The sequence below is a fragment of the Lagopus muta genome, chromosome Z (genome assembly GCF_023343835.1).
Source record: "Lagopus muta isolate bLagMut1 chromosome Z, bLagMut1 primary, whole genome shotgun sequence".
In the NCBI taxonomy this organism is placed as follows: domain Eukaryota; kingdom Metazoa; phylum Chordata; class Aves; order Galliformes; family Phasianidae; genus Lagopus; species Lagopus muta.
This window is the reverse complement of record NC_064472.1, coordinates 46,464,439-46,491,372: the sequence shown is the minus strand read 5'-3', so window position 1 is coordinate 46,491,372 and position 26,934 is coordinate 46,464,439. Positions and strand designations below refer to the sequence as shown.

The 26,934-nt window shown below is 36.0% G+C and overlaps 2 protein-coding genes across 3 annotated transcripts in view; both read left to right on the top strand.

Annotated features, from left to right (window-relative positions):
• Positions 1 to 203: 203 nt before the first annotated feature.
• NUDT12 (nudix hydrolase 12) lies at positions 204 to 13,895 on the top strand. 2 transcript variants are annotated; one of them, XM_048931525.1, is made up of 7 exons: positions 204 to 410; positions 961 to 1,196; positions 4,068 to 4,663; positions 5,578 to 5,745; positions 7,232 to 7,345; positions 9,272 to 9,471; positions 10,790 to 13,895. In XM_048931525.1, exons 2-7 carry the CDS (start codon positions 991 to 993, stop codon positions 10,898 to 10,900), a joined length of 1,395 nt encoding a protein of 464 aa, XP_048787482.1. In that variant the 5' UTR covers positions 204 to 410; positions 961 to 990; the 3' UTR covers positions 10,901 to 13,895. The 2 variants fall into 2 exon arrangements, with proteins under 2 accessions (XP_048787482.1, XP_048787481.1); XM_048931524.1 differs by having other exon boundaries at positions 204 to 396; positions 10,790 to 13,865.
• A 710-nt stretch (positions 13,896 to 14,605) lies between these two features.
• The window catches only part of LOC125686925 (uncharacterized), a 44,495-nt gene continuing 32,166 nt past the window's right edge, over positions 14,606 to 26,934 (top strand). The window contains exons 1-4 of the mRNA XM_048931523.1: positions 14,606 to 14,691; positions 20,370 to 20,461; positions 21,493 to 23,976; positions 26,561 to 26,743. Of these exons, the coding sequence (XP_048787480.1) occupies positions 20,404 to 20,461; positions 21,493 to 23,976; positions 26,561 to 26,743 (2,725 nt within the window). The 5' untranslated portion in view covers positions 14,606 to 14,691; positions 20,370 to 20,403. The remainder of the gene's footprint in view (positions 14,692 to 20,369; positions 20,462 to 21,492; positions 23,977 to 26,560; positions 26,744 to 26,934) is intronic.

Sequence of the window (26,934 nt, the reverse complement as noted above, 5' to 3'; positions counted from 1 at the left end):
AAAAAAAAAAAAAAAAAAAAAAAAAAAAAAAAGTCTGCTTTCTGTAGCTAAATAACTTATCTGGCAAAGAGTAACCAGACAAAACACGGGACCCGTCGCCTGCAGCACTCGGTACTGAGCAACCTTCCCCCTGCGCGCCCTTTCGACCCCGGGGGCGGGACGGCCTGAGACGCGCCCCTTCCGCAGCGGAAGTGCGTACGCAGCCCGACTGACGGTAACGGGGCGCCTGGCGGCTCGGCTCTGCAGCGGGTTCGGGCCCGGGAGATAATAAACAGCGGCTCAAGCACGACTCTCCCCCGCCTGCGGCTGGTCCGTAGCCACGACCTTTGGGGTCGCAACTGCTGCCACCCCGCCGGCTCTCGAAGCGCCCCGGTGACGCTGCAGCGAGCGGAGCGGGTGCGTCCGCAGCTGTAAGCGCGGGCTGCGCGTGCGCGGAGCTGGGCCGTGCAGGGAGCGGGCGGACTGACCGTGTGGGCCACCCAGCGGCCGTGGGGCCGTAGGTGCAGTTAAATGGACCAGGCTGCGCAGCAGAGCTTAGGAAAGATCGCCCCAGGGGAGGGTGGTCTGGTCTTCTGTAAAGGAACCCATCTTATGTGTGTCTTCCGTTGTTCCCCAGGCACCTGGGGTTTGTTTCTTGGGTTTGGTGCTTTTCAGAAGTCTGGATTTGCAGTTTGTTTGCTCGGAAACCGGAGTATTTGTATTCAAAGAAATTTCATTTTTGCAGCAAAGTTCTTCTTTCCTTAAGCCTCCTTGAAAGTAACTTTGATTTGTTTAGGTAAAATTTTACCGTGCTTGCAGATAGGAGAGGCGAAAAATTTGCTCAAGGGCAACAAGTATGTTCTAATTACACAAATTGGACCATTACCATAATTTAGTGACAGGAGTTAGGGTTGTCTGTGTGATGTTAACAATTTGCTTCATTTATTTAAAATATTTTGCTAACAGTAAGCATATTTTTAGGTGTTCTTGCTTTCCAACTCAGTTGAGACAATGACCAACTTTGAAAAGAACTTCCATCAGGAAATGGTTTCCCAGCTGCATAATTTTGCTGCAGTTGGAGACGCAGCCAGGCTGAAAGCATTGCTCAGCCGTTCTCCATCACTGCTCAATGCGACTGCAGGTAACGGCTGGACAGCCCTGATGTATGCTGCAAGAAATGGACACTTTGATGTTGTGCGGATTCTTCTGGAAGGAGGGTAAGCTGTTCAGTAGGTCCCGCTGAGGAGCTCAGTCCCTTTCTTTCCATTTAAATGCAGTATCAGATAAGTACATTTACTTGGTAGATAGCAGAAGAATTTTCAGGCTTAAAATTCAGAAATTTTTGTCAGTTTATAACTGGATTGTGCTACTGCATCATGATTTCCATACTTGCTAACAGCAGTTTCAACTATGTGAGGATTTCTAAATTCTTATTGCTTTGATCTTCAAAGGCAGGGTCACTCCTCCCAAAAACCAATACAGTACAATAAAGTATGGTGATACAATCCCATTACAAGTACTGTTCTGAGTACAAACTTGATACGTTTAATTGTTCCACTTGGACTTTTTGTCTCAGGTTTAATTGTAGTATACTTGAACCAGTGATATTGCAGAATATCTGCAAGCATATTGACCACTATCTTGGACATGATAGACATGCCTTTACCAAAGTCAGTGATTGCTAAATTTCATTTATTTATTATTTTTCAGACACTTCTTTATTTTTAAGGTGTCTTTTTTTTTCCTTTTTTTTTTTTTTTTTTTTTTCTAACCTCCTTTGGTCAATGTGAAACGAGATATGTTTTTGCTTGTTAAGGATTTACTTTAATTTTTGTTATCTGTCCTCAAGTCAAATCCTGTAGTTCTGGTGTTGAAAGACACTGAGTAAAGCAGAAAACGCTTCAGAGGTCTTGAAGCCTCAGGGTTCCTGTAAAGCCCATATAAAGCTAGGATGTTTCTAATGAGTAACATTCCAAAATGAGAGCAAGAGCTCAGCTGACCTCTGCAGTGTCCCTCAGTTTTAGTCCTAGTTTTAGTATTGATATCAGTGTTCTTTAACATCTTTATCAATGACAGATACAGTAGATTGAATGCACCATCAGCAAGTTCATGAGTGGCACAGTGCTTGGAGGCATTTAAGACCAAGCTGTATGGGACCCTGGGCAGCCTCATCTACTGGGAGTTATCTCTGCCCACGGCAGAAAGGCTTGGAATTATTTGATCTTTAAGGTCCTTTCCAGCCCAGATGTCTCAGTGATTCTATGAAGACCAGTCAGTTCCTTTCTGTATCCCTAATTACACTGCCAAACTAGACTAGTTCATTCTGTGGTTATAAATGATTGTCTACATCCTCCCAGATCTTCTCACCCTTATTTTTAAGACCTACTAATGTACTGTACATTCTTCTGCTGGGGCTCACCATGGAGTGCTCTTTTGTACCATAATTAGTGTATTCTAGCAAGTAGAGCAGTGTTGCTGTGCCATATATTGTAGATTGAAATCCTCCGTGTTTTTGAGGAGCCCTCTGAGATTTTGGAGAAATTGTCAGCTTGACAGAAGTTCTACTTAATATTAAAAAAAAATAATAATAAATAAAATAAAAAAAAAAGGAGTTTTCTGCTTGTAAATGCCCTTTTCATGGCCATTCTCTTAGGCCATATTTACTGATGTGTTACTGCAGCCTCAATGGTTTCATATCAGTAATGTTTAGCCATAGCAGTCATGTGGAAAAACGCAATTGCTGGATGTGTAAACATGAATGTCAAGTACAACTAGCAAGGTAACGTTAGTATAACATTCCACAAACTAAGCCTGAGTTATTTTTTTCAGTTCATCCAGGCTTGAGAAAAGCTATAAGAGACATTTATAGACTGGAAGAAAGATCTTGGTGATCTGAAAATTTTGGGCCACTGCAGAAGATATTGGATAGCAGTTTCATCACAGTCTGCATGGACGTGAGCAGGCAGAAAGTGGAAGACAAAATAGGAATGAAATTCAGTGATAAGAAAATAAGTAGAAAACACGGCAAGATTTTAACCTAAGAAGAAAAAAAAAAATTGAAGATAAATGAACAATATCAGTTCGCTTAGCACCAAGAGTCTTTATGTTAGTCTTTGAATACTTTCCCACAACATGTTCGAACTCTCTCAGACAGGATTTAGTTTAATTGAAATCTCAAGTAAAAGCACTCCTGCCTGTGATAAAGTTACCAGTGTATCAGCAGCATGAATGCACTGGTGTCTTCTGGTTTTAAAAACTGATAAGTCTGACACAGCATCTCTTGTATGATTTGAAGATTACAGTTTTGTTTTACTTAGCCACTTAGTTTAAAATTGACAAAAAATAAAAATAAAAATAAAAACAGTAGTTTATTCTTGTTTGAGTGACCCCCCAGTTCGCCTCAATGTATTTCAGATATGTTTTTTTAATTTATTGAAATATTTACAATGAGACACTGGTTTACCAGATGTTTCATTCTGCTTTGTTTTGGGAACAAATAGATCTGCACAGGCCAGCTTATGTCCCAGGCTTAACAGAGTGCTGCTTTACTCACTAAAAACAGGCCATATTCTTCATTCTTTCTTAATGGTAAACTTGTTTTTTAAGTGTTTTGGTTACTCTTTTGGTAGCTTCTGGAAAGTTGTGCTAGCTAAACTAGTCAATTTTGTGTTGCTGGTAAGCCAGAAGAGTGCTCTTTCCTTGCCTTTCAAAACTTCCCCTGTAAAGAGTCTTGAGCCAGTGGGGTTTTTTTGTTGTTTTTTTTTTTTTATTTCTTCTGGCAGGGCAGGACAGCATGTTGCAGTGTTTGGGATTTTAATTAATTGGTTACTCTTGTGGTACTACATGAACCGTGCTAAGTGATGTCAAAAATGCACCATAAATGAGGGATTTGGCCATAGCAAAATAAAAACTACAATCATTTTTTAATACCATCAACATATAGCCTGAAGAATGCCCTTGATTCTGAGTTTTGAAAAGTTTGTGCAGCTCAATGGTATTGGATCTATGTGCTGTAACAATAGTACAACATTGGAACTCCTCCTGAAAAAGTTCACTCCGTTAATTGTTGTTCTTTTCTGTTTCTGTAGGTGTGATAAGTCCATCGTTAATAAATCAAGGCAGACAGCTCTGGACATTGCTAAATTTTGGGGGTACAAGCACATTGCTAATTTGTTGGCTAATGCAAAAGGAGGACAGAAGCCTGATTTTCTGCCAACTGAAGTGAAAGAATATTCAAATTATTTTGGCACAACGCTTCTGGACCGAAGAAGTGATAAAAGAATAGATTCCAAGTGGCTAAGCAAAAAACAAATCCATCCAGCTACAGTATACATACTTTTTTCAGACCTAAGTCCGTTGGTTACTCTGAGTGGGGGAGCAGAGAAGTTGGAGCGGCCAGAAGTCAGGCTTTGCAGACTGCACCACAAGGATGTGGAACACTGCATGAGCCAGTCTGATGAAGTCACCTTGATTTTTCTTGGAGTTGATCTGCAGTTGCACACAAGTCTTTTGACTGCTCACAATGGGGAGGTCCTACAAGAAGGTGATGATGATGGGCTCATTGCTTGGTTTGCTCTCAGCATAAATCCTACTTCTGCTGAGAGATTTAAACAGAAGCATGAGGACTGTTACTTTCTTCATCCACCAATGCCAGCACTACTGCAGCTACCTGAAAACGAAGCTGGTAAGATGCATAAAATGCAACAGTAATCAAATGTGTAGCAGAAAGATATGCTTTATTTGCTGAGGTATGCTGCAAGGACAAATTACTGCAAAGTAATCAGGTATTTTCAATAACAGTAGAAAAAATAAAATTTCCACAGTCTTGTTAGTGGCTTTATGAAGAATTCTATGTGTAAAAATTTGCAGTTGCAAAGTGCTAACATCTGCAACTGTGAGTAGTAAACTGTTAAGTGTATTAATTATCATGATTTTACAGATAACACTTTTAATATTAATGCATGTGCATTAGTGCTGTAAAAGGAAGAAGAAGAAAAAAAAAATCCATTGTGAAGTTTCTCGTAATGAAGATGAGTAACAAGTCCTTTGTAACGGTGTGCTAAATATTTGCCAGAGGAGAAAACTGAGAGCAAGTGTAGCAAGGTTGGGATCCCAAGTTCAAATGAATGCCACAGACATGTTGCAACAGCTCTGTTGCAATAAGGTCACTTTTAGAGAAGGATAAAGGGCAAACTCAACTTGCACCTCAAATTTAAATGAGACAGTCAATACCTTGTTATGCCAAGATACCTGTAGTAAATGCCTTTTTCACCATAGATAAAGTGTGGTATGCAATTCTAGCACTTCATGCAGGCAAAGAAATGTCAGTGAAGAAAAGGTTATGTTGATCTGGACAAATATCTTAAATAAATTGATCTGTATCTACATCATACTGCATTGTACTCCATATGCTATACTGCAAATAAAAGCATGTAAAAAACTTACATTATGCAACTTCTGATGCAGTTGATGACAGTTTAAGCCGTAGCCTACTTCAATTTTTACGTTAGGCTTTAATACTTCTCTTTTTTTTCCCTCTAATTTGAAGAGCTTAAATGAATTAGTAATTTTATGTATTCTTAATCTATTTTTTGAAAGGAGTGGTAGCCCAGGCTAGATCTGTTCTAGCATGGCACAGCCGCTACCGTTTCTGCCCAACTTGTGGGAGCGCAACCAAGATTGAAGAAGGTGGCTACAAGAAAACTTGTGTAAAAGAAGATTGTCCCAGCCTCCAAGGTGTTCATAACACGTCATATCCAAGAGTTGGTGAGGATATTGTAAGATAAGCTTGTTCAAATGTTACGAAGTGCATGTTACTCAGGTGTTGTGTTTTTTTTAATTATTTCAGTTTCTGTTCAGTTCTTATGTATTTGTCTCTTCCCAGACTGTGCATGTTTCAGCTGTATTTAGGATTACAAAACTCAGATTTCAATCTTTAACTTTATTGCGTGACAAAAAATGACAGTGACAATAACAGCATTTACTGCATTTACTGTAGTTAGAAATTCCAACAATATAAATGATATAATTATATTAACAACCCAGAGGATTTAATTTTACATTTTTCTGTTGGTGACACCATTAACCATCTGCTCTGGTTCTACTTTTCGTTCTCAGTTGCAAACTGCCAGGTTTACTTTTATTCAGAAAATAAGCTTATTCTGCGGCTTGTTTTGTTTACATGTTGCAAAGGAGATTATTATACTTGCTATGGTATTGATGCAAAGATAATAAGGAATGAAAATAACCCTTTTTTTCCTGCATGATATGGTATCAACTTTCCTTCCACTACCTATGCTTCTCTTTTGCATTTGTAGTTCTGGTACAACAGACTTAAAGAAGGAATGAGAGAATATAGAAAAGACTGCCAAATCGGTGTAGTGTACTTACGCCTTTCTCTGAAAAAAGCAAATAAGCAAACAGCAGTACTGCATAGTCTTCTTTGTGCCAGTGGCATGTACCTCCAAGTAGGACAACAGATTTTGAGATCTCTGACTATGATAATTACTGAAGTAAACATTTTTATGCAGAGAAAATACAAGCAGTTTGGACACTAAAAAAGAGAAGTTCTAGAAAACAATAGCAAGAGGAAAATGTTAATCTGAGGCAGAAACATTTTAAAACAGAACATTGGAATAATTGAGAATAAAAAGGGAAGAAGGTAGATAAACAGTATGCAGAAACATATGACAAAAATAATGATATCGATAGAAAATATTTAGCAAAAAAGAAAAAGGTGCATAAAATTATCAGGACTGAAAAGATGCAACTTCAGATAAGGAATTGACAGTAAACAAGTGAAAGTGGAAAGGTTAGTCAGTATTGCATTCAGAGTACCTGGCTCTGTGTTGTGTATTTAAGTGGAAACTACACCCTACAGGCCTGTGCTTTTAGAGGAGGTGATAGTAAATTGTACTTGTTACTGAAATTGTTTCTATCTGCTGGACGCATAGCTAAGTTAGTACCTTTGGACTCTTAACAGATTGTATGCTGGGGTTGCAGGTAATTTATGCCATAACCTTGGCTAGTAAAGTGCTTACACAAAGTATTTGTGTTGCCAAACTAAAAACAACCAGTCAAAGCAAAATAAAATAACTGCTTGCTCTGGGCATTTACACCATTCTGATTTAAAGCACTTAAAATTTTCTGGTTTGTATACACATTTGTGTATATACTTCAATACAGGCTGAATTTTCTTGCTGCTTTTAAGTCCTCCAAAAGTTGAAATATGTTCCTTTAATGTCCATTACAGATCCTGTTGTGATAATGCAAGTCATTCACCCGGATGGGAATCACTGCCTTTTAGGTAGACAGAAGAGGTTTCCCCCTGGAATGTTTACCTGTCTTGCTGGATTTGTAGAACCTGGTGAGTAATTTTCCCTTATCAGATGGTTTCCCACATACCAGTTTTATACATTGTAAATAATTCAGAAATTTGTTCTGTGTTATGTCAAATAAATATTCTTGTTTCCTGCTAGATAAGTTGTAATAATAAACATACCAATAGTGTGTTCTGCAACAGCTGCTTTAAAAAAAAAAAAGCAACTGATTAAATAAAGGTTTCAAATCATTCTCTCATCATACACTTCTAAATCATGTATTAAGTGATAAAAAGCATTTTAAAATACATGTAAGAGTGATTCTTTGGTGATTTTTACAAAGGGGTTTTAATATAGGAGAAATAAGAGTTCCGCTTTATGCTTAAGTGATTGATTATATGGAAGATAAGCAGAGATCTCATAATCTTCAAGGAGAAGCAAAGAGATTTTGCTAGCTGTGTTCAGCAGTAATATTTAGAATTAGTTAAAATTATTGGTAGTTGAAGAATAATTTATAAAACATTCTTCTATTGTGAATACATCTTAATCACTAGCTATAATTTATAGTAAATAACTATATGCTGAACTGTATTCAGTAGCTGCGTGCAAATGAAATATGGGAAGAGCGCGAATAAGCTGATGTCATTTGAAAAAAAGCTAGGTGGTTTATTTATTTACTCCTTTCTTAATTCCCCCAGTTTTGGTACTTTCTGATACTGATTCAAATGTATATACTGAAATTTAAGATCACTGATCCTAGCAGTTTCTGATCAGTTTAACTTAATTCCTCTAGAACTTTTATCTCTTAGGAATTCACTTGCTAGTTGAAATAGTACTTGGTTGCTTAGTAAAGAAAATGAAGAATATAACCACAGATCTTGAAATTTATTCAGAAATTAATTCTTAATTGGATGAGAAGACTTAAAAGACTGAAAAGATTGCATTATTAGTGGTTAGTTATCTTAGGGGACAAAGCAGAACGTGTAGGAAGATCAGTGTATATTGTGATCTGTAGTAAAAAAGTTTGGTTCTTGCAGAACTAGTTTGAACTATCTAAAAAGTTTCTTATCTTCAAATAAAACACTTACTGATGCATGGATTGTCCGCTTCAGTGGACATATACTGCAAAGCATGTATATGCTTATATATGCGTGTATGTAAGCTTAACACCACTTCCACTCCACATACACATCCAGAAGTCATAGAATATCTCACATCAGTAACTGCAAGGATCACTCAGTTCAGCTGCTGCCCCTGCACAGCACCAATCAGAAATGAAGCCATGTTTCTGGGGGTGCTATCAGGCACTTGAACTCTGGCAGGCTTGGTGCTGTGACTGTTTTCTTGGGAGTCTGTTCCATTGCCTAACCATTGTCTCAGTAAAGAATCTTTGCCTTGTAAATCTTCCATGAATGTGGACATAAAGATTTTTTCATTGCAGTTTAAGTTTGAAGAGTTGTCTACATGTATCAAGATAAAGAAGAATGAGTCAGAGAAAATGAATAACACTGTACAGAATTTTGTACAAGTCTACTTAAGTCTCTATTTTTGTCATTTTAAGTAGTTAGACTACCTGCTGTTACATTCTTGCTGAAAACTTAAAAGTTAACGCAATGCTGTTTTTAAATGAACAGATCTGCATTTCAAAATTCATTTAAGGAACAGTGTATTTCCTACCGAATTTTTAAGGTGTCAGGTAATGGTAGGTTGCATGTATGATGAATTATCAATTCAGGAAATAGTTGGTGCAGTGGAAAAATTACAGTTTTTCATAGTTCCATTTTGCTGTGGTGGATAGCCTTATTAGTCTTCTGTGCCCTGAGCTGAAGATGTATACCCTGATCCGTGAACTAGATGTCTATGCGTAATTGTCTATTGCAGTTTAAAATCCTTGGAGTCAGTTCAAAGCACAGGATGTAATCCTTGCTTGGAGTATTTTCATCAGCTCTTTGTTCTTTGCCCTTTTTGATCAGGAGAAACAATAGAAGATGCTGTTCGAAGAGAAGTAGAAGAGGAAACTGGAGTCAAAGTTGGCCATGTTCAGTATGTCTCTTGTCAGCCATGGCCAATGCCCTCCTCCCTAATGATTGGCTGCTTAGCTGTTGCAGTGTCTACAGAAATTAGAGTTGACAAGAATGAAATAGAGGATGCCCGCTGGTTCACTAGAGAACAAGTAAAGTTCAATTTAATTTCCTTCTCGTATTGATTAGTCTGTGGTCGTATCACTTCTGGCAGAATAGATACTTGCTTTTTTCAGCAAGTTGAATGAGATAGTAATCTCTCTGTTTTATCATACTGTAGCTGCATTACATTGTATTTGTAGATTACATGAACAGTAAAAGGCAGGTACTCATAAGGAGCACAGTAATTACTGGGTCACAGGCAAGTCCGTTCTATGTCATTATTGTCTCTTAACTGTTCACCTTTTTCTTTTGGGACACATCCAAATTAAGAGTTATTGTAGCCTAGTTTTCTTCATAAAGAAAAAGTGTTGTGTTTTGGCAGAAGTAGTATTTTTCACCTGAATTACTGCAAACAAGTATGCTACCAAGTTTGGTGGGGCTGGAGGTGAGATTTAGATAAAAATTCTTTGAAGTCGTTATTTTAAATCTTTTTTTCATTAGGGAGCTTTTTAATAATCTGGTACTGAGTAATTTATTTTGCATTAATGTAAAATTCTATATGTAGATTTCCTGATTATTTAAGCTATGATCAAGTGAAACAGAGGAAAAAAAGAAAAAAAACAACAAAGATCTTTGGCAGAAAGTGTTCAAGAGTAGAAAATGTGAAGATTGCTTATACAGCATAGTCTTACTGGATTTTGCCACAAACTACTTATAAGCTAAATTTCTAATAACGTTATACAACTGCTTAGCAGTTGCAAGTGTTGTGACTCTGCAAATCAACTTGAAGGCAAAATTAGCCACCTACTATCTCAGTGTATTTCTAACAATGCTAAAAACAGTATTTTAAATGACTATCAGTTCTAATGCAGCAAGTCATATGCAGATTGGTCTAGAATTGGGCATAAGTGCACTTCAGAAATGTGCTAATCTAAAAGCATACACCCATGCTGTTCACTCTTGCTTCAGAAAATGAACAAAACATACTTCCTCCTATACCATATGTTAAAATGAAAAAGAAAATATTTCATAAACAGCATATAGCACCATCTGGTGGTTTCACCATGCAGAGACTTCACAAAAACCTTAAATATTATATTAACAGTCTATCTCCACAGTTGCATGAATAAGAAAGTATCCCTTGGGGGACATTTGTGCTCAAAAATGTCAGAATCCAACATTTTCTGCATTTTTTCTGCTTTTTTTTTTTTGCATTTTTCTCGGAGACTCTGGTAGTAACCCTTTAATGGCTACAGTAACAATAGACTGATAGATAATTGTTGCATCATTTTCCATATGTTAATTCAACATTAGATTCTGTACGGCTTATAATTTTTCTAAGGAAAAAAATATGTATTCTTATTGCAGGTTGTGGATGTTCTCATTAAAGGAAATCAGCGTTTGTTCTTTGTACCACCGAGTCAAGCTATTGCACACCAGTTGATAAAACATTGGATTGGAATGAATGCTAATCTTTGAATTAAATTCTTTCTTCTAATGAATTCTAAAATTAGGAGTGAATTTAAAAGAACTGCTTATCTATTGTTTCTGCAACCACGTGAATTTTTGAGTCTTTCCTTAGGTTTCTGAGATACACTACGCAAATCTTTACATATTTTTTCAGATCTGAGTGAAAACTGAGGGAAACTCAGTGAATATCCCAAGGAAGCAGACAACATATAGACAAAACGAATATTTTATTGTGCCCAGCTACTTTTTTTGCATGTGTGATTTTTTTTTGATCAAATTTCTGTGTCTGTCATTGTTATGCTCTTGATGTTGATTCTATCCCTCCCTGGAAGGAGTTACTGCATTACAGGAAGGCCTAACCTTTACTTTAGTCTGAACTCTGCATTTATATCCTCCAGTTTTCTCACACTAGTATTCTCATTTTTTCCTATCTCCTCTTTTTAAATTCTACATGGCACAGAAAACACAAATGTTCAGTGTTGAAACTCCTGTCAGTAACAGTTATTTTTGAGCTAATAGCACCATTAAGTGGAGTACTTTTTATCTCTTACATGAAGAACATTCTAAGCAGAACATTTATTCCTGCAGATCTCCCAGTCTGATTTGGCCAGCATTTAATCAGTTGTGTGAACTTGAATTTAAATTTCTAACACAGCACTCTGTTTATGAAAAATGCACTGGAAAATCTTTCCAAAAATCCTGTGTCTTTATATAAGGTAATGTACTTAGTGACTGACAGAAATGGAATTGCAGAGTAATGGAGGAGAAAAGTAGATTATTTAAAAGACGTGAAAATATATACAAAGCTGTTTAGAAATTGGGACAGTAGGTTGTTACTGCTATTAAGAATTTACAGTTGATAGAGTTATAATCAACCCCAGCTGTATGATTGAGAAGGCAATATACTAATTATTTACTTAAGTGTTTTCAATGCTGTAGTTCAGATTTGTGCCTTAATTTATTGTTATTGAAGGAATATAAGCTTATATGAAATGGAAATGGAAGGTTATAAAAGTATACAGTTATTAATGTCATTATTTTATGAATCAGTACTCTGTAACGGTGCAGCATATAAAAAGAAATACAAATGGCCAGGAGGCAGTGGGGGTCATAAGAATTAGCTTACTATTAAATAATGCTTTGTTTGTTCAGAATAATATGAATATTTTTTTAATCAATGTAAAATTTGTTTCAAAATTCTTTGTAAGTCTGGAATTATTAAAAATGTTCTACAGATCCTAATACTTCTTTCTATTCAACATTCCTATTATAGCAGCAATTTTTTTTTTTTTATGGCAGTACGCATCAAGCTTTTAAGGAAGAAACTCTTCTGACAGTTAGAACAGGTGATGAATCATACATTGCTTTATTCTCATCCTTGTTTCACCCATACCTACAAATTAAGAAAATAAGTGTATCACTTGAGCCATGTGAAATTGAGAAGAAAACAATGCACTGCTTTGCTTTAAGATCTCTTTTACAGAGGAGAGGTAATATGAGAAGTTTTCATGGACTATCAGTGTTAGCAGGACTGCAAGTGGTCAGCAGAATTAATCTTTTGAAAAATCAGTATCAAACACAAGGAAGTCTGGTTGCAGCTTCTTCGTACAGATAGAGTGGAGAGCATGGGACAGTAATGGAGAAAAATGTTAAGAAAGATGAACAAGAAGGGAATGAGGAGCAGGTAGAAGAAGCAGAATAATGCAAAGAGCAAATATAGATTATATAAAGATAAACCATTTATCACACTAAGATAACTAAAAATATATGTAAAGGTTCCATTCTAATATTAGCTTTTCATGTAGGAAATTATATGTATGGGTGGGTTGCTATAGCAATGAGTTTGTAACTGTGAAACTCAGAAGGTGCCCATAACCAATGTTGAGATTCAGTTTTTGTAATTAAGAATCTATAATAAAGTCTGTTATTAAAAATGCTCATAAATAAATTTAAAAATGATACTTTACAGAATGAAAAGAGCAGAAAAAAATTGGTTTAAAAAGAAAATGTTTTTATCTGAGATCGTGAATAAGATTTTAATCTCTTACTTGTAATGGCTGGAAATTATAATTTTAACATATTTAACACGCTTGAAAGCTAAATCATAGAATGGCCTGGGTTGAAAAGGACCACAATGATCATTGAGTTTCAACCCCCCCTGCTATGTGCAGGGTCGCCAACCACCAGACCAGGCTGCCCAGAGCCACATCCAGCCTGGACTTGAATGCCTCCAGGGATGGGGCATCCACAACCTCCTTGAGCAACCTGTTGCAGTGTGTCACCGCCTTCTGAGTGAAAAACTTCCTCCTAAACCAGAGGTCTTTTTTTTTCTTTTCTATCTTCATCATAAGGTAAGAACCATTCACAGAAAAGTTGATAAAAATCATTTATTTGAGGAAACTAATTTGATCATTTCAGTGTCTTAATTTTAAGTGAAAGCTTTCCTAGCTGTTCATGAGCATGATTTGACATGTTTGTAAATAATAAGCTTGAGGTTTATTTTGGAAACACCTATGCATAGAAATATTCTGAAGGCGTGGTGATTTGCAGAGTACATATGAAGTGTCTAATTGAAGAACCAAATGCTGTAGTTATTAGCAACTGGAACAATTTAGGGAAGGACCGAAGTGTAGTGTTCCTCACTGGATCAGGGTAGTATCTTCATAACATTTGAGCTGTTTGCCTTATCCAGACTGTAGCTGTGCTTGTCACTATGATAAAGCAGTATATTAAGAAAATATAATCCCTTAAGCCACTAAAAATGGACGTTATTTGTTTGTGATGTGTGATAATGATCCCTCAGTTTCTTCTCTCTTGCTTCTACTGTGATCCCAAAGCAAAAAGAGTGTTTATAATACATGCAGTTTCATTAGGAAGAAAATCTGAAAATGTTCTCTCTTCCAACTTGCTAGAGCACTACTGAGAATTAACTTAATTCAGTATATAGTTTGTAATATTTGTCTTTTTAAAGTTACGATAAGCAAAGTAACAAATAATAAACGTAAATAATAAATATAACAATAAATAATAACAAATTAAAAATAGAGAAGTCTAAACAGAAAATTTATGCTAATAGCAATGCTGTAAGCTCAAATTGCAATGAGAGTTTTAATAAACCTGCTTTAGTCCCCCTAAGCATGCTCATCTTTTTTTCTTTTTTTCAATAATGGACATGTAAACATGAAAAATCTTTCCAGTGTTGTGAATGAACAGCGTGCGTTGTATTTTGTATCATAACGTTACCAAACAGGTAAATGATAATATCTTGAGCTCTACAACATGTGAAGGGCAAGGGCTGGATGTCAGCAGGCTGATTAAAGGTAGACGGGTCATGATGCTTCACGGAATTAAATATACTAATCAGATTCTGAGCTTAAGGGACAGAAATAGAAAAAGAAGTGGAGCAAGAACAGCATTGTTCCCTCCTTTATCTTTAATTTTAGTATAGGTAATTTTATTGACTAAAACTTTTCAGACAAAGCTGAGAAATGTAAAGCCCTAATGAGCTCAGTTACTATTTGTTTTTATTTGCTTTAGTTGTTAAATGTTAAATAACCAGCAGTCCTTTTTTTGCCTCCGTGATCGGAAAAGTAGGTATATATAGCATATCATTGCCAACTAAGGTTGACAGTACAGAAGTGGATAAGTCCAAAGAAAAAAAGCATTGAACTTGTTATCCTATTAAGCCTTAGTAAGACAACCCGCACATCCTTCATGAGCTTAGAAAAGCAAACTGTTCACAGAGAGTCCATATTAGCAAGCAAACATCTGAGGAAAATGAATCCTGGCTCATAGTGACAGTAAGTATAAATACCTTTTTTATTTTAAATAACACCCCTCTCAGATAGTGTTCTGTAGATTTTTATTTGCTGAAACTCATCATAAAATGTGAGATTTCTGAAATTGTTTTTACACAGTGGATGCAGTTTAAAGAATTTGTATTATACTTGAGCAGATAGTTTTGTGAATAAATAAGAATGATAACTAATAAAAGGGTCATTTTAACATACAGTAGCTTAAAGTTCAGTAAAATATAATTTCAAAAACTGAAAGCCTACCTTCACTTTTTGTTCCGTGTGTGTGTGTGTGTCTCGTTTTAAGCAAGTAGTATTTCAGTTGTGGAGGGTGATGAATGCTACAGTAATACTAGGGGGATATTTATCAAGGAATGCTATATACCACTGAGTAGAAACACAAAGTCAGTTTGCAGCACTTAAGTATGATTTGGTAGCAGTTTTTTTCTACCATTTCCTCATCCTGCATACTAAATTACCTTTGGTACTTTCTTCTACCTCATTTACGGGAACCATAGGAGGGAACAATAGAGTACTGACTCACAGTTTGGTGAAATATGTAGATATTTTCTCAAAAAACCTACAAAAATTAAAGCCTATGAAATACTAAACTTTCAGTGGGTTTTTTGGTTTTGTTTTGTTTGTTTGTTGCATTCTGCAGCTAAATTACTCCTAATTATGCAATTTAAATTCACCTGGACAAGGTGACCTTGCAAACAGCATAGTCAGAAAATAGAGTATCTAAATTTTTTCTGTTGTAGACAATGGAGTTTGAATCCTAGAAGCCAGGATATATATATATTTTTCCCCTGAATGGATTTTACAATTAATTATTTTTCTCATATAATGATGAGCTGAATTTTTCTAATTGCAGTCTATCTAAAAACAACAAGGTAGTTGTGATAATGTATAACATATAACATGTCTTCATCTGGTGAGCTGAGTTTCAAGTGGAATTGAAGATTTTGAATTTCTGTATTGTGATAGATGAGCAATTCTCAATTTTGAAAAATATGATAATATGGCAAAGGATTCTAGTACTTTGTTTATAATATTGTCTTTAACTATGGAAATTATATTTCCTTGTAGTAGAAATGGCAGTGTCATAGTGAAATTTCTATGAATTTCATGACCATTTGCCACATCACATCTAAAAGGTATTTCACTTACCTGCTCTCATTACTCTTGCTGAGAAAGCATGAATTTTGTGCCAGAGCAAGAAAAAATCCAAAGTTGCCACATGCAAGGCAGCATATCAAACAAGGGTGTAAGAGAGGCACTGACAGGAAAAGGGCTGATCCAGTTGGTGTTCAAACTGGCAGATTTTCCTTTGGACTCAGGACAGGAATAGCAAGGAGAACAGAAATGGAAAATTTTGGTATTTTAATATATTTTCAGAATTTTTGCTGAAGACTAAATAACTTCACCCATTATAATAGAGAAAAAAGAATATTATGCACTCAATGCATAACAAATATGTGAGCATCCATTGTACTAAACCAACAGTTACTGCTAGAAAACTTGATTAGTAAGCTGAAACGTTCAAGGTAGCGTACTTAAAGTCTCAGGTGAACTCTGCATGGACCATTTGCAGTATAGAGGACACCTACTGGTCTTCTGTTTTATTGCAGTGGAAAACTAATAGATGCAAGCAATGTTAATTGAGAAAAGGAATGCCTTCAAAAACATTAAATAAATGCCTATCCTTATGAATACATTATTCTTGTAATGGCAAATCAGGCAGGAAGCAAGATTAGTCAATTAAATAGAAGATTTTATTTAGCTTTATAAGAAAATGAATTTTACGCATGATGTTGCTGAATTTGGGAGTGGAAAACTGGACCTATGGAGGCAGAAACATCTGTGTGCATATAAGGTCATGAACGCTAAGTTATAAGTTCTGAATATGGATTCACTGGCTTTCATGAATCCATGTTGAATTGTGTTCCCAGTTCTATGTTAAAATAATCTTGAAAAGACTGACTGCTACTTTACCAGTCTTCTTGAAAGCTAAGGTAAAGAGTTCCCTGCCCGCTGGGACATCACTTCCAACATAAAAGCCAGAATAGTATACTCATTATGCTTTTAAAAAATGTGGTTAAAAAAAAAAAAACACTCTTGTGATGTCATTTATTGCTTATGTGAGTCCAAAATAATGCTAGATCTTCATTATATGATGTGAGTTCATAAGGGATGTTCTTACAAGTATACGTTTTGGTAGTAATTTTTCTTGAGAATCAGAACTACAATCATCATTATTGACTGATGTTTGCTATTTTTTGATTGTCTGAAAATGCAAGGTTTTGATTAGTTGTGCTTGTTAAAAGTCTCACAGCACATTTCATGAAGAAAATATTTTATCGGTGGGTCCTTGTCCCATAATAGTTGCAGAATAATTCTGATTACTCAGGCTTTTCTAAGCATTTGAATGTACTAGTCTCGTAGCTAATTGGATACTGTCGGATAACCACTGGGTTTTATTTGAATGGAAACTAATTCTTTGCAGCTATGGAATTCATTTGTTAAAAAATTAATTTTCTGAAATGCTTTAGGGTCCTACTACAGCGCCATATATACAAACATTTCCTTTGCTCTAAACATTTTGCAAAGAGACTCTTAAAGACCAATCTGTTTTTGGAAAGTAAATACAGCAAATGATTAAGAAATGAAACTAAGATATATAGCAGCTGAAAAAGAAGCAACACCAAGGTATTTCTTGTAATGTTTCTTATGCATATGTCTGGCATAAAATACATTGTTTGGCAAAAGTACTCCAGAAATGGGTGTTGAGAAATCATTGAAATAATGCAATAATGGTAACTTGATAAAGGGATTCAGAACATCTTTGTAGAGGTAAAGATGAGGTAAAGATTGAAAGTACTTGAATAAAAGGTACTTGAATTACGTAAATAAGTGGTAAATGGATGAGCACTTTTTGCCTTCTCTATGCCTATGGAACTACTAGGTATCACACAGAATTTGTAATAGCATCGTTGTGAGGCATCTGTGCAAAAGATATCATGATAATATGCCATACAAACCACAGGCAGCTGGGAGAGTAAAAGGAAGAATTTACACACAGACACACGCACACACACCCAAAAAAAAAAAAGCTTTGAGAACAGTTTTATAGCTCTGAAAGTCTAGGACAAATATAGCTGCTAACATAACAGACAAGAAAAAGCAGAAGAATGAAAGCAAAGATTAGCGTGGAGTAAAAGAATATTGAGAAATACAAGAAGTGAGAGACAAATGGAAGTAAGTACAAGATTCTGTATTAGGTAAGGATATCAAGGATAATGAAAATGAAAAAATGGAATTCTGTATCCAAAGGGAAGAGAGTAGTCAGAGTTTTAATGTGTTTGAAATACAGAATGAAAAGGCAGTGCAAGTTCTTGTTTCAGAAGTGCTTGTTTGAGTATTTTGTGGCATCATTCTTGTACAGTCTGCAAAAGGTGAAATATTTGAGGTATAGGGTTTATTCTGGAGATAATTCAGTGAGCTGCTGCTAAATACATTTATAATCACATCACCTACAACAAGAGACACTGAAATTACAGGACAAATATTTATCACCCCAAAAGGGCAATTAATACTGTCCTGGAAGTACACAAAACATTTTGCAATGTATTGTGTCACCACACCACTCTTATTCAACATAATTATTTCCTTCTTTTTTTTTCCTTTTTCAGTTTGTCTTGTCTGCAAGTGCATCACCTTTATCATAGAGGTTCACTGAATGTGATTCTTTAGAAAACTTAAGAAAACAGATGTTTTCACATAAAATCACCATAATAAAAACATAAAAAGAAAATAATCCTTATATTTTCCAATTTGAAGCAACATTCTAAAGATAGATTTTCCTACGTGTCATGATCTCACAGGGACATGTTAAAAATATTTGGTTGCTTTTATTACCACAGAACACGTAATCACTTTCATTATCCTGAAAAGAACTACGATTAATAACACTGTTCACAGTGAAGTTCTAGACAGGGTTCTATCTGTTGTGATAGCAGCTAGTGATCTTTCATTCAACAGTAAGTGCAGAGGTTTAACATTCTAGTCTAACCCAAGCTGCACTGGTGTGTAGTAAGAATAACCTGTCACATAGAATGCTGTGTCAGGGAACACTGGCTTCCATCCAGTGAACTTCTGAACACCTCTTATCATTTAGTCCCTTGTGCAGAGTCTTGCCCTGCGGTCCTGCTGAATTTAACTTACCCTTTCTCAGGTCAATGGGGCTACTAGGATTGAGAGTGCTTTCCTAATTCTGTTAACATATCTCAGCTGTAGAATGAAAAAAGCAAGAGTAGACAAAGACAGTGCAATGGAAACATTGATAAAAGACATGAGTGGGAAAGAATGCTGGTGTCTCACCCTTTTCTGAAGCAGTAGATCTTAACAAGAAACCATACTTTTGGAAATGTGTTAGAGCTAATAATACTATCTGCATCTTAAAGGTTTTTTCCACTGTTTACTTGAAAAATGTATTAAGATGCCAACAATTCAACACATTGCACATGCCATCTAGTGATATATAAATAAGGAAGTTAATACCCGAGAACATAATAGTTTTCATTACGAACAATGCCAAAAATCACCTTAAATTATAATTCTCACCTATTTAATACAAAGCATAAAAATAAAAACACAACATAGTCATCTTGTTTACCTTGATCTTATATCTTTGGCCTCTCAGTATAATCTGATGTCCTATCAGTAGGAGAAACCTTGGCCTACAGCTGACCATTTCTGCTGCATGATTTCCCTGATGCATGGGCAGGTTGTTAAGTTTCAGAAGTTACCAAACAATTTCCCACAGTTCTGACATGCAGAGAACCAGCACTATCTATCTTGAAAACCTTCAAATTATTCCATGCCACTAAAAGCTTTTTGAAAAGTAACAGAACCGGTGACTATCTCAGATCAGGATATACTCTGCAAAGTTGTGTGATTTTCTGTCATTACAACAACATACAAAATATACAATTGCAACTATGACAGGAAAGGCAGTTTCACTTGAAGTGGTCCACAACACTGTATAACTTCTTAATATTGCAGCATCTTTCAGGCAGTGTTTCCTCACTTCTTTTCAGTGTTATTCAGTGTTTTGGCTTCTCCATAAATTTTCAGACATACTAATCTTATCCTCAAAGCCATTATAATTGAAATCTTCTCCCAGCTGGGTATTGTCATGCATTTTATTCTTCTCAAAAATAAATTCCTTCAATACTTGTAGGACATTAATACACATTACCCTGCCCTGTAAGATGCATTCAGCATTTTTTAAATTCATATGTTCATTTTTTTTTTAAAGAAAAAGAATAGTAATCTATGTAGTGCATACAGTTGTACAATTAACTACTGTAGAAAGACACTAGTGTAAGACAGGCAGCAGTGCTCTTCATCTGAAAATAATTTTAAACAGTATTTTAATTAAGGGATGTAGTGTCTTAGGTATCATTTCATCAAAGATGCCTAACAGCCATTTTAAGATATTACTTAGGAATCTTTGAAAATTTGGTCCAAAGGAAGAGTAAAAAATAGCTGCATTAGTATCTGTTTTAGCATTTCTTTATTTTTTATGCAGGAGAAAAGCCAAGTCAGAGAGCCTGAAAGTTAGAGAGCAAAATTATTTTGGAGAAACTTTCTCACAGTACATTATTTTCCCTCCCACACAGAAGAGTGGAACCCAGATGCCCTCAGGTCTTAGAAATGAGTAGAAAAAGAAGAAAAAGCTACAAGGGCAGAAAGAGCTCTGATTCCAGAGAATGTAAGTTTACAGAAATGTTTGATTTGAAGTAAAAACTTCAGAATTGTGGGTGGTTATTCTCCAGCCACTCATCAAGGCAGAAATCCATTTTTTGTGCCCAAGGATGGTTCTCAGATTTGGAATACTTACATTCAAGCGTGGGTATATGTAGGTAATGTCTTGATGAGGCTACGTGCTTTATTTTGGTAGAACTGCAATCCTATGTATTTCTGATAGTCTTTCCAAAGATGCTGAAGTTAAAATGCCTAAAATTTTTATTATTCTTGCTGTACATTTCTCAATGTGTCCAAGTTTAATTACTTGATTTAATCCCTCTCGAACAGATGTTACTATGAAGTATTATCCTCTAATACACATGATAATGAACATGACCTATTCTTTTAAAAAAAAAAAAAAAGGCAGAATTTCATGTAATTGTATGAATGCTATGAAATCTTGCCTGGTACACCTCCTGCCGGGAAACAGTATTTTCTGCTTCAGACAGGGCTCTGTGGCTCAGACCTCCTGGGAGTGTACTACTAATGTGCTATGTGACTGTGACAGGATTCATTAATCCCTTTGTTTGCTCATCTGTAAAAGGATTATAAAAGTCAAGTTCCATGTAATTTGCCCCAAACTGCAAGCGTGCAATGGGATATTGATTGTCCCACCATGTCCATGGAAATTAAGTAAATACTCAAAGGAATAAGGGATACAAAAGGGGTAGATTTTTCTAAATGCAAATAGAATGCCTGTATAATATAATACCGTGTGAAACTTTCTGAGAAAGATGAAAAAAAAGAGCATTCATACATTAATTTATTTAAATCAGAGTCAGATAAAATGGCCTATAATGTTTATTTTACTTCATATTAATGATCAGATAGCTAAGATAAAAGAAACAAATAGTGGATTTAAAAAATGCTGTTGAGGAAAATACACTACACTTTAAGAACAAAGGAAGCTTTTTCTATGAAAACTATCTCATACATTTGTAATACTGTTTATCAAATCATAGGAAAATGTTTTTTCTTATTTTCATCTTAAATTAGATGAACAGTTGTCAGTCACTTGTAAATGCCAACAAAATGTAGAAAATCTTGAAAATAAAGCAGATGAGTCTTTGGCTTACTTTCCTGAGCCACTGGAAGTAAAGGGTTCTGAAGAAAATGGGAAAGATCATGAAATCAAGAATCAGAGTAGCCCAGATGCATCTGAAGACAGAGAACTTGACAACGCCTCAGACACCGAAAAAGAAGGAAAGAAGGAAAAGAACTGCACTCCTCAAGTGTTCTCTCCTCAGCAAAATGAAATCCTAGCTACAGTAACTTTTGGCGAATCAGAGGATTCATCCATGGGAAAAATTACAGTGTGGGGCAAACCAGACTCTGCAGAGTCTGCTAGCGTGGTTACTGGAAGAATTAATGCAGAAGTAAGTTATGGCTCCTTTAAGGTGAAAGTCGAAATTAAGAATGTTTCTTTGTTTGATTCTGGAACAAACCTTGTGACTGAGAAAAAGAAATGTTCGAAGAACAGTAAACATTGTCATGAAAGACAGTACCAGGAAAGCCAGTGTTCAAGTTGTCCGAAGTACCAGAGTCCACCAGCTGACCACCTAGTAGTAGACATTGGGGAATATAAGGAATCCTTTGCACACAAAATTCAAACTATTGTCAACAAAAATTCCTTCCTGAAAATGGACATTGAAGGAAAGAATATTAAAATGGAGTATACTAACAGAAAGAAAAACCTAAAAGTTAACATCAAACCTGGAGAACAGGTGCAAAGGAAAACTTGCAACAGGGAACATGAAGATACATACTGTAGTGAAACAGATTATTCTGTGAAAAAGGCACCTCTTAATACAGATTGTGAGACATGTTTTTGCTTTCATGAAAAAGAAGACACTGCATTCCAGGATGGATACATACTTCTCCCTCCACCTAAAGAATTTGCTGACTGTGACAAAATGCATCTAGATACTATCACAGAGGGTGTGTCTTCATACCCTGTTAATGACAGAAAGGAATCTGACAGCTTCTCCACAGCCTTGAGAATTTGGGAGGGAGAAAATTATTTCAGTAAACATAACAAAAACAAGTATGAAGGCCACAACAATGAAAAGGAAGATTTCTCAAAGGATAAAATACTTTTCTCAAAAATGAATAATGCAAACTGTCTTGTAGCTAGCAATACCTTGAATAATTCAAATGTTGGGAAGGAATACACCAACAGGAATAGTGCAGCAGGTCAAGAAAGAAATAACATTAACAAGTGCAATGACACAGGTCAAAAACCAGCAAGAAGAAAGTCTTTCCCAGATACTACCCTTGATGTGACGTCACCAGTTCATCCTAGGAGGGATTCTGGCTTTTATTCATTGCCATCCTTATCCTTAAAAGTACTGCCTAAGGAGACGAAAGCAGATATCTGTTTCAAGAATTCACTTGTTCATACCAGCTGTACAGAACTTTCTAAATGCCCTGACTTGACCTCATCACTAAGAAGTTTGAATGCTCTTAAGTCTTCATATCAGTATGCTTTCACTTCATTTGATCATAATGTTACCATTTATCCATCTGAACCTGATGAAAGTCTAGGTGACACTTGTTTACTGAATGACTATGCAGACTATGTGGAGCAAGGTGAGGAAATAGAAGAAACAGTAATGGAGAGTCTTCACTCCCTTGAAACCATTAGCGAGAAGAAAGAAACTGAGTATGCCGAGCCTCTGAGAAATCTAGCCATATGGGAGGAAGATAGTGAGTCTACTGAAGATGCTTTAGATGAAGAAACACCAGAGCACCATCCAGAAAAGAATCTAGATTTGCAGAATAAAGCTCAGCTCATACAGGTCTTTCCACCTTGCAGAACTCCTTCAGGAGAATTTTTTAGTGACAAGGAAAGGTCTGATTATGCTTCTACAGAGTGCATTCCAAACCAACTTTCAGCCATACAGCAGAATGTTCAGCCACTCCCTGCAGAGATTGAGGGGATAAGGAAAAGAAGAGGATCAGTAATGACTGTAATAACTGGAGAACTAGAACGACGAATCATTGTCCAAGGTGATAATAAATTGGTACCTGATCCCTTTGGCTCTGTGGTAAGAAAAGAGCCTAATCTTTCCTGTAGTGTACAAGAAAAATCTATGCTTTCACACTTGATATTGGATCTCAAGGAGCACAACATAGATAACGAATTAGAAAGCTTTTCTGAAATACAAGACATATCTGGGGATACCCCTGTTGAAGCCAGTTGCCATAATGATTCAGCCCAGACTGCCATGTTATCTACCTCTTCAGCATATTCAGAAAATAAAGAAAATTTCACAGAACACTCATACATCAAGGAAAGAACAGAGGATGTTTGCAGCAAACAGTCAACTGATGATAGCATAAAAACAGACACTGAAGCGCATCATCTACCTCAGTTAGTCAAATCCAGCTCTGATGAAGTTGAGAAAAAGATTGAAATGAAAGAAGTTCACCAGAATACAGATTCTCCCCCATCATCAGTAAAACAGATTAGTCAGAAAGGTAGGTGCTTTAAGACTTTTATAGCTAATGTCCCTTACATTCCTTCTGTGTAGTTATCTTAGTGCTTTGCTGATGTCCGTTTTGGGAAAATGAAAGTATATTATTACTTTACAAAAAAGATAATACTGGTATTCCCATTTGGTTATACTACATAGTTATCACACTGAAGCAAATATTGAATTTTAAGTAGATCTTGGTCCTAATTCTGACTGAGCCTTTATGTGACATAGAAAAACTATAGCAGGTCATTTCATCTTCCTTTCTATCTTTATATAGCAAGGAAAACTGCATATAAAATAAGATTTTTTTCAAAAATATCCAACTTTTACAAAATTACTCATCTTTCCTTCTGTAATCCACCCATCTATAACTGGTCATTTAGAAGGAATGTTATGAATAATAAAAATATAAAGCTATGTAGGTACTCTGCACACTGCATTAAGTCCTTGAATATATATACACACAGTTTTGTCTGTGTGTATTTGAACTATCATTTTAACCCATTAATCTTTCTTTCTCTTTTTAATTTGAATCAAGTTATATGCAAATACAGTGTGCATAATCCTCTATAGAAGGGATTGTTTCCATCAGATTAGGAGTTTTTAACTGTACTTCCTTATCACTGGAAAAATCTTGTTTCAAGAGTTTAAAAAAAAAAAAAAAGGAAAATAAGTAAAATAAATAGAATTTAGTAAAAGGAAATATCTTTAATACAAGGTATAGAAAGATGTTGAAAAAGCTTGCATGCTCAAAAGACCTCAGTGGTAAAACATTTTGCTTCAAGGTGTAGTTATTTGCTGCATTTTTATTTTGTTCTTGCCTCTTTTCTTTTGCTCCTTGCTAAGAGCTATCTAAGTGTTTCCTCTCTGTAAGCTATCACCTTATCTGTTTTGTGCCACCTAGAACCTGTAATTTCATCCCCTTTTTAGTCTGGTCAATTTTTGACTTTCCATCAGTGTTATTCTTAGCACTGATGTGGAATTGCTAACTTAAGTGAATAAATATATTATTAGAATCATAGAATCATAGTCACAAGATTGGAAAGGACCTAGAAAATCATCTAGTCTAGCTGTCCACCCACTACCATTGCTACCACAAGCTACTAAACTATATCTCACAGCTCCTCATCCAGACACCTCTTGAACACTGCCAGGGACGGCGACTCCATCACCTCCCTGGGCAGCCATTCCAGTGCCTGACCACCCTCTGAGAGAAAACATTTTTCCTTATGTCTAATATAAACCTCTTCTGGTACAACTTGTGGCCATTTCCTTGAGTTCTCTTTGTTGCCTGGGAGAAGAGGCCATACCCCTCTTTGTCACAGCCTCCCTTCAGGAAGATGTAGTGTGCAGTGACGTCTCCCCTGAGCCTCCTCTTTTCCAGACTAAACAATCCCAGCTCCCTCAGCCATTCCTCACAGGACCTGTGCTCCAGATCCCTCACCAGTTTTGGTACCCTTCTCTGAACACTTTCCAGAGCCTCAACGTCTTTCTTGTAGTCAGGGGCCCAATAGTGAACACAGTAAATATATATCCAACAAGAAATATAATCCTGTAAAGTTTTAAAACTGATTAATGTGAATCAGAGGCCACTTGTAATTCAGGAATACAAATCTGCTCAGCCAAGACACTGGGTACACAGGGCAATGTGGGACTTCCTATGACAAGTAATTCAATAACACTGGAAAGGAAATGCAGATTTCATGTGTGACATTTAGAATAGAGATATGAAACAGATGAAAATGTTGTTAACCAGATGGAAGAGTGGAGTTCAGCAATCTAGATCTCTGGTGGTGTTGTAGGAACTTAATATCAAAGGAACAAAGATTCATGCTAAGTGCATTACAAGAAATCTGTTTCTTGACTCTCACCAGTGGTCAACTGTCTAGGAAAAGCAGATCTGTGATGGATCTTACTGTGGCCAGAGAGACAAAAAAGACAAGAATAATGCAAAGCCAAGGGGAGAACTCACAAATTCATTTCCAAGGAAGCCTTTTTAAGTGTAATACCTAATTTCCTCTTTTTCCAGTGCAACCCTATCTACCTTTATCAGTGGACACAAGCGCATTTTCAGAAGGAAATCCCATACAAAGATGCTTTTCAATTGTTATTTTAGTTGAAATAATAATTTTAGTTCAAATAATAATTATTATTATAGTTGAAATAATAATAGGTTAAGACTTTAGTGCCCTACTTAGAAAGATACCTGAAATAAAAATACGAGTTCTCCTTTAATATGCATTTGTCTTGCAAGTATCTTCAAAGATATCATGAACCTGTAATTAAAATCCATGAACAATTGACCTGCTTTTCCATAAAAATGCCACACAAGTTGTGCAGGCACTTAACTGCAAGTACAATGACCACCTGGTAATCACATACACTTTTTCTGTGCATGAATACCTCAGTAAGTTTGAAAAACACAGTTTAGTAGTATTTTGAGCATTATTTGTTATTTTAATTTCTGTGTTAGCAAAGAAGTTATTCTTATATCTATAATACAAAAATTTACAATATAGTTGCTTAAGTATATTCTGAAAGTTGTCAAATACATTCCAAATGAACAATGTCTGCTTATAATTCAGATTTGAAATCAGAAATGAATAAAAACAGAAAGCTACCTGTGCTGAAAGACACCAGAGCTAGCGATAGCTCCCAGGAAGAAGCAATAGATCAGTGGGCCAGGAGACGGAAACAGTTCAAAGACAGCAAAAAATGCAGTTCAACTGGAGGAAGCTCCATAAACAGCACTATCACTGAAGGATCAAGTAAGTATTTTAGTCTTACAGTTGTATTCCTCTTCCTTCATGTGATTGATGCTGTGTCAGGGCTTTCAGCCAAGGAAATCTATCTTCCATTCATTCAGCTTGAGTTTCTATCTTAGTTATTTTCATAAGCAAGTATGTTTTACCCAGCTGAAGTTTTGTCATCATGGGAGTTAGTACCTTCCTTTTCATTT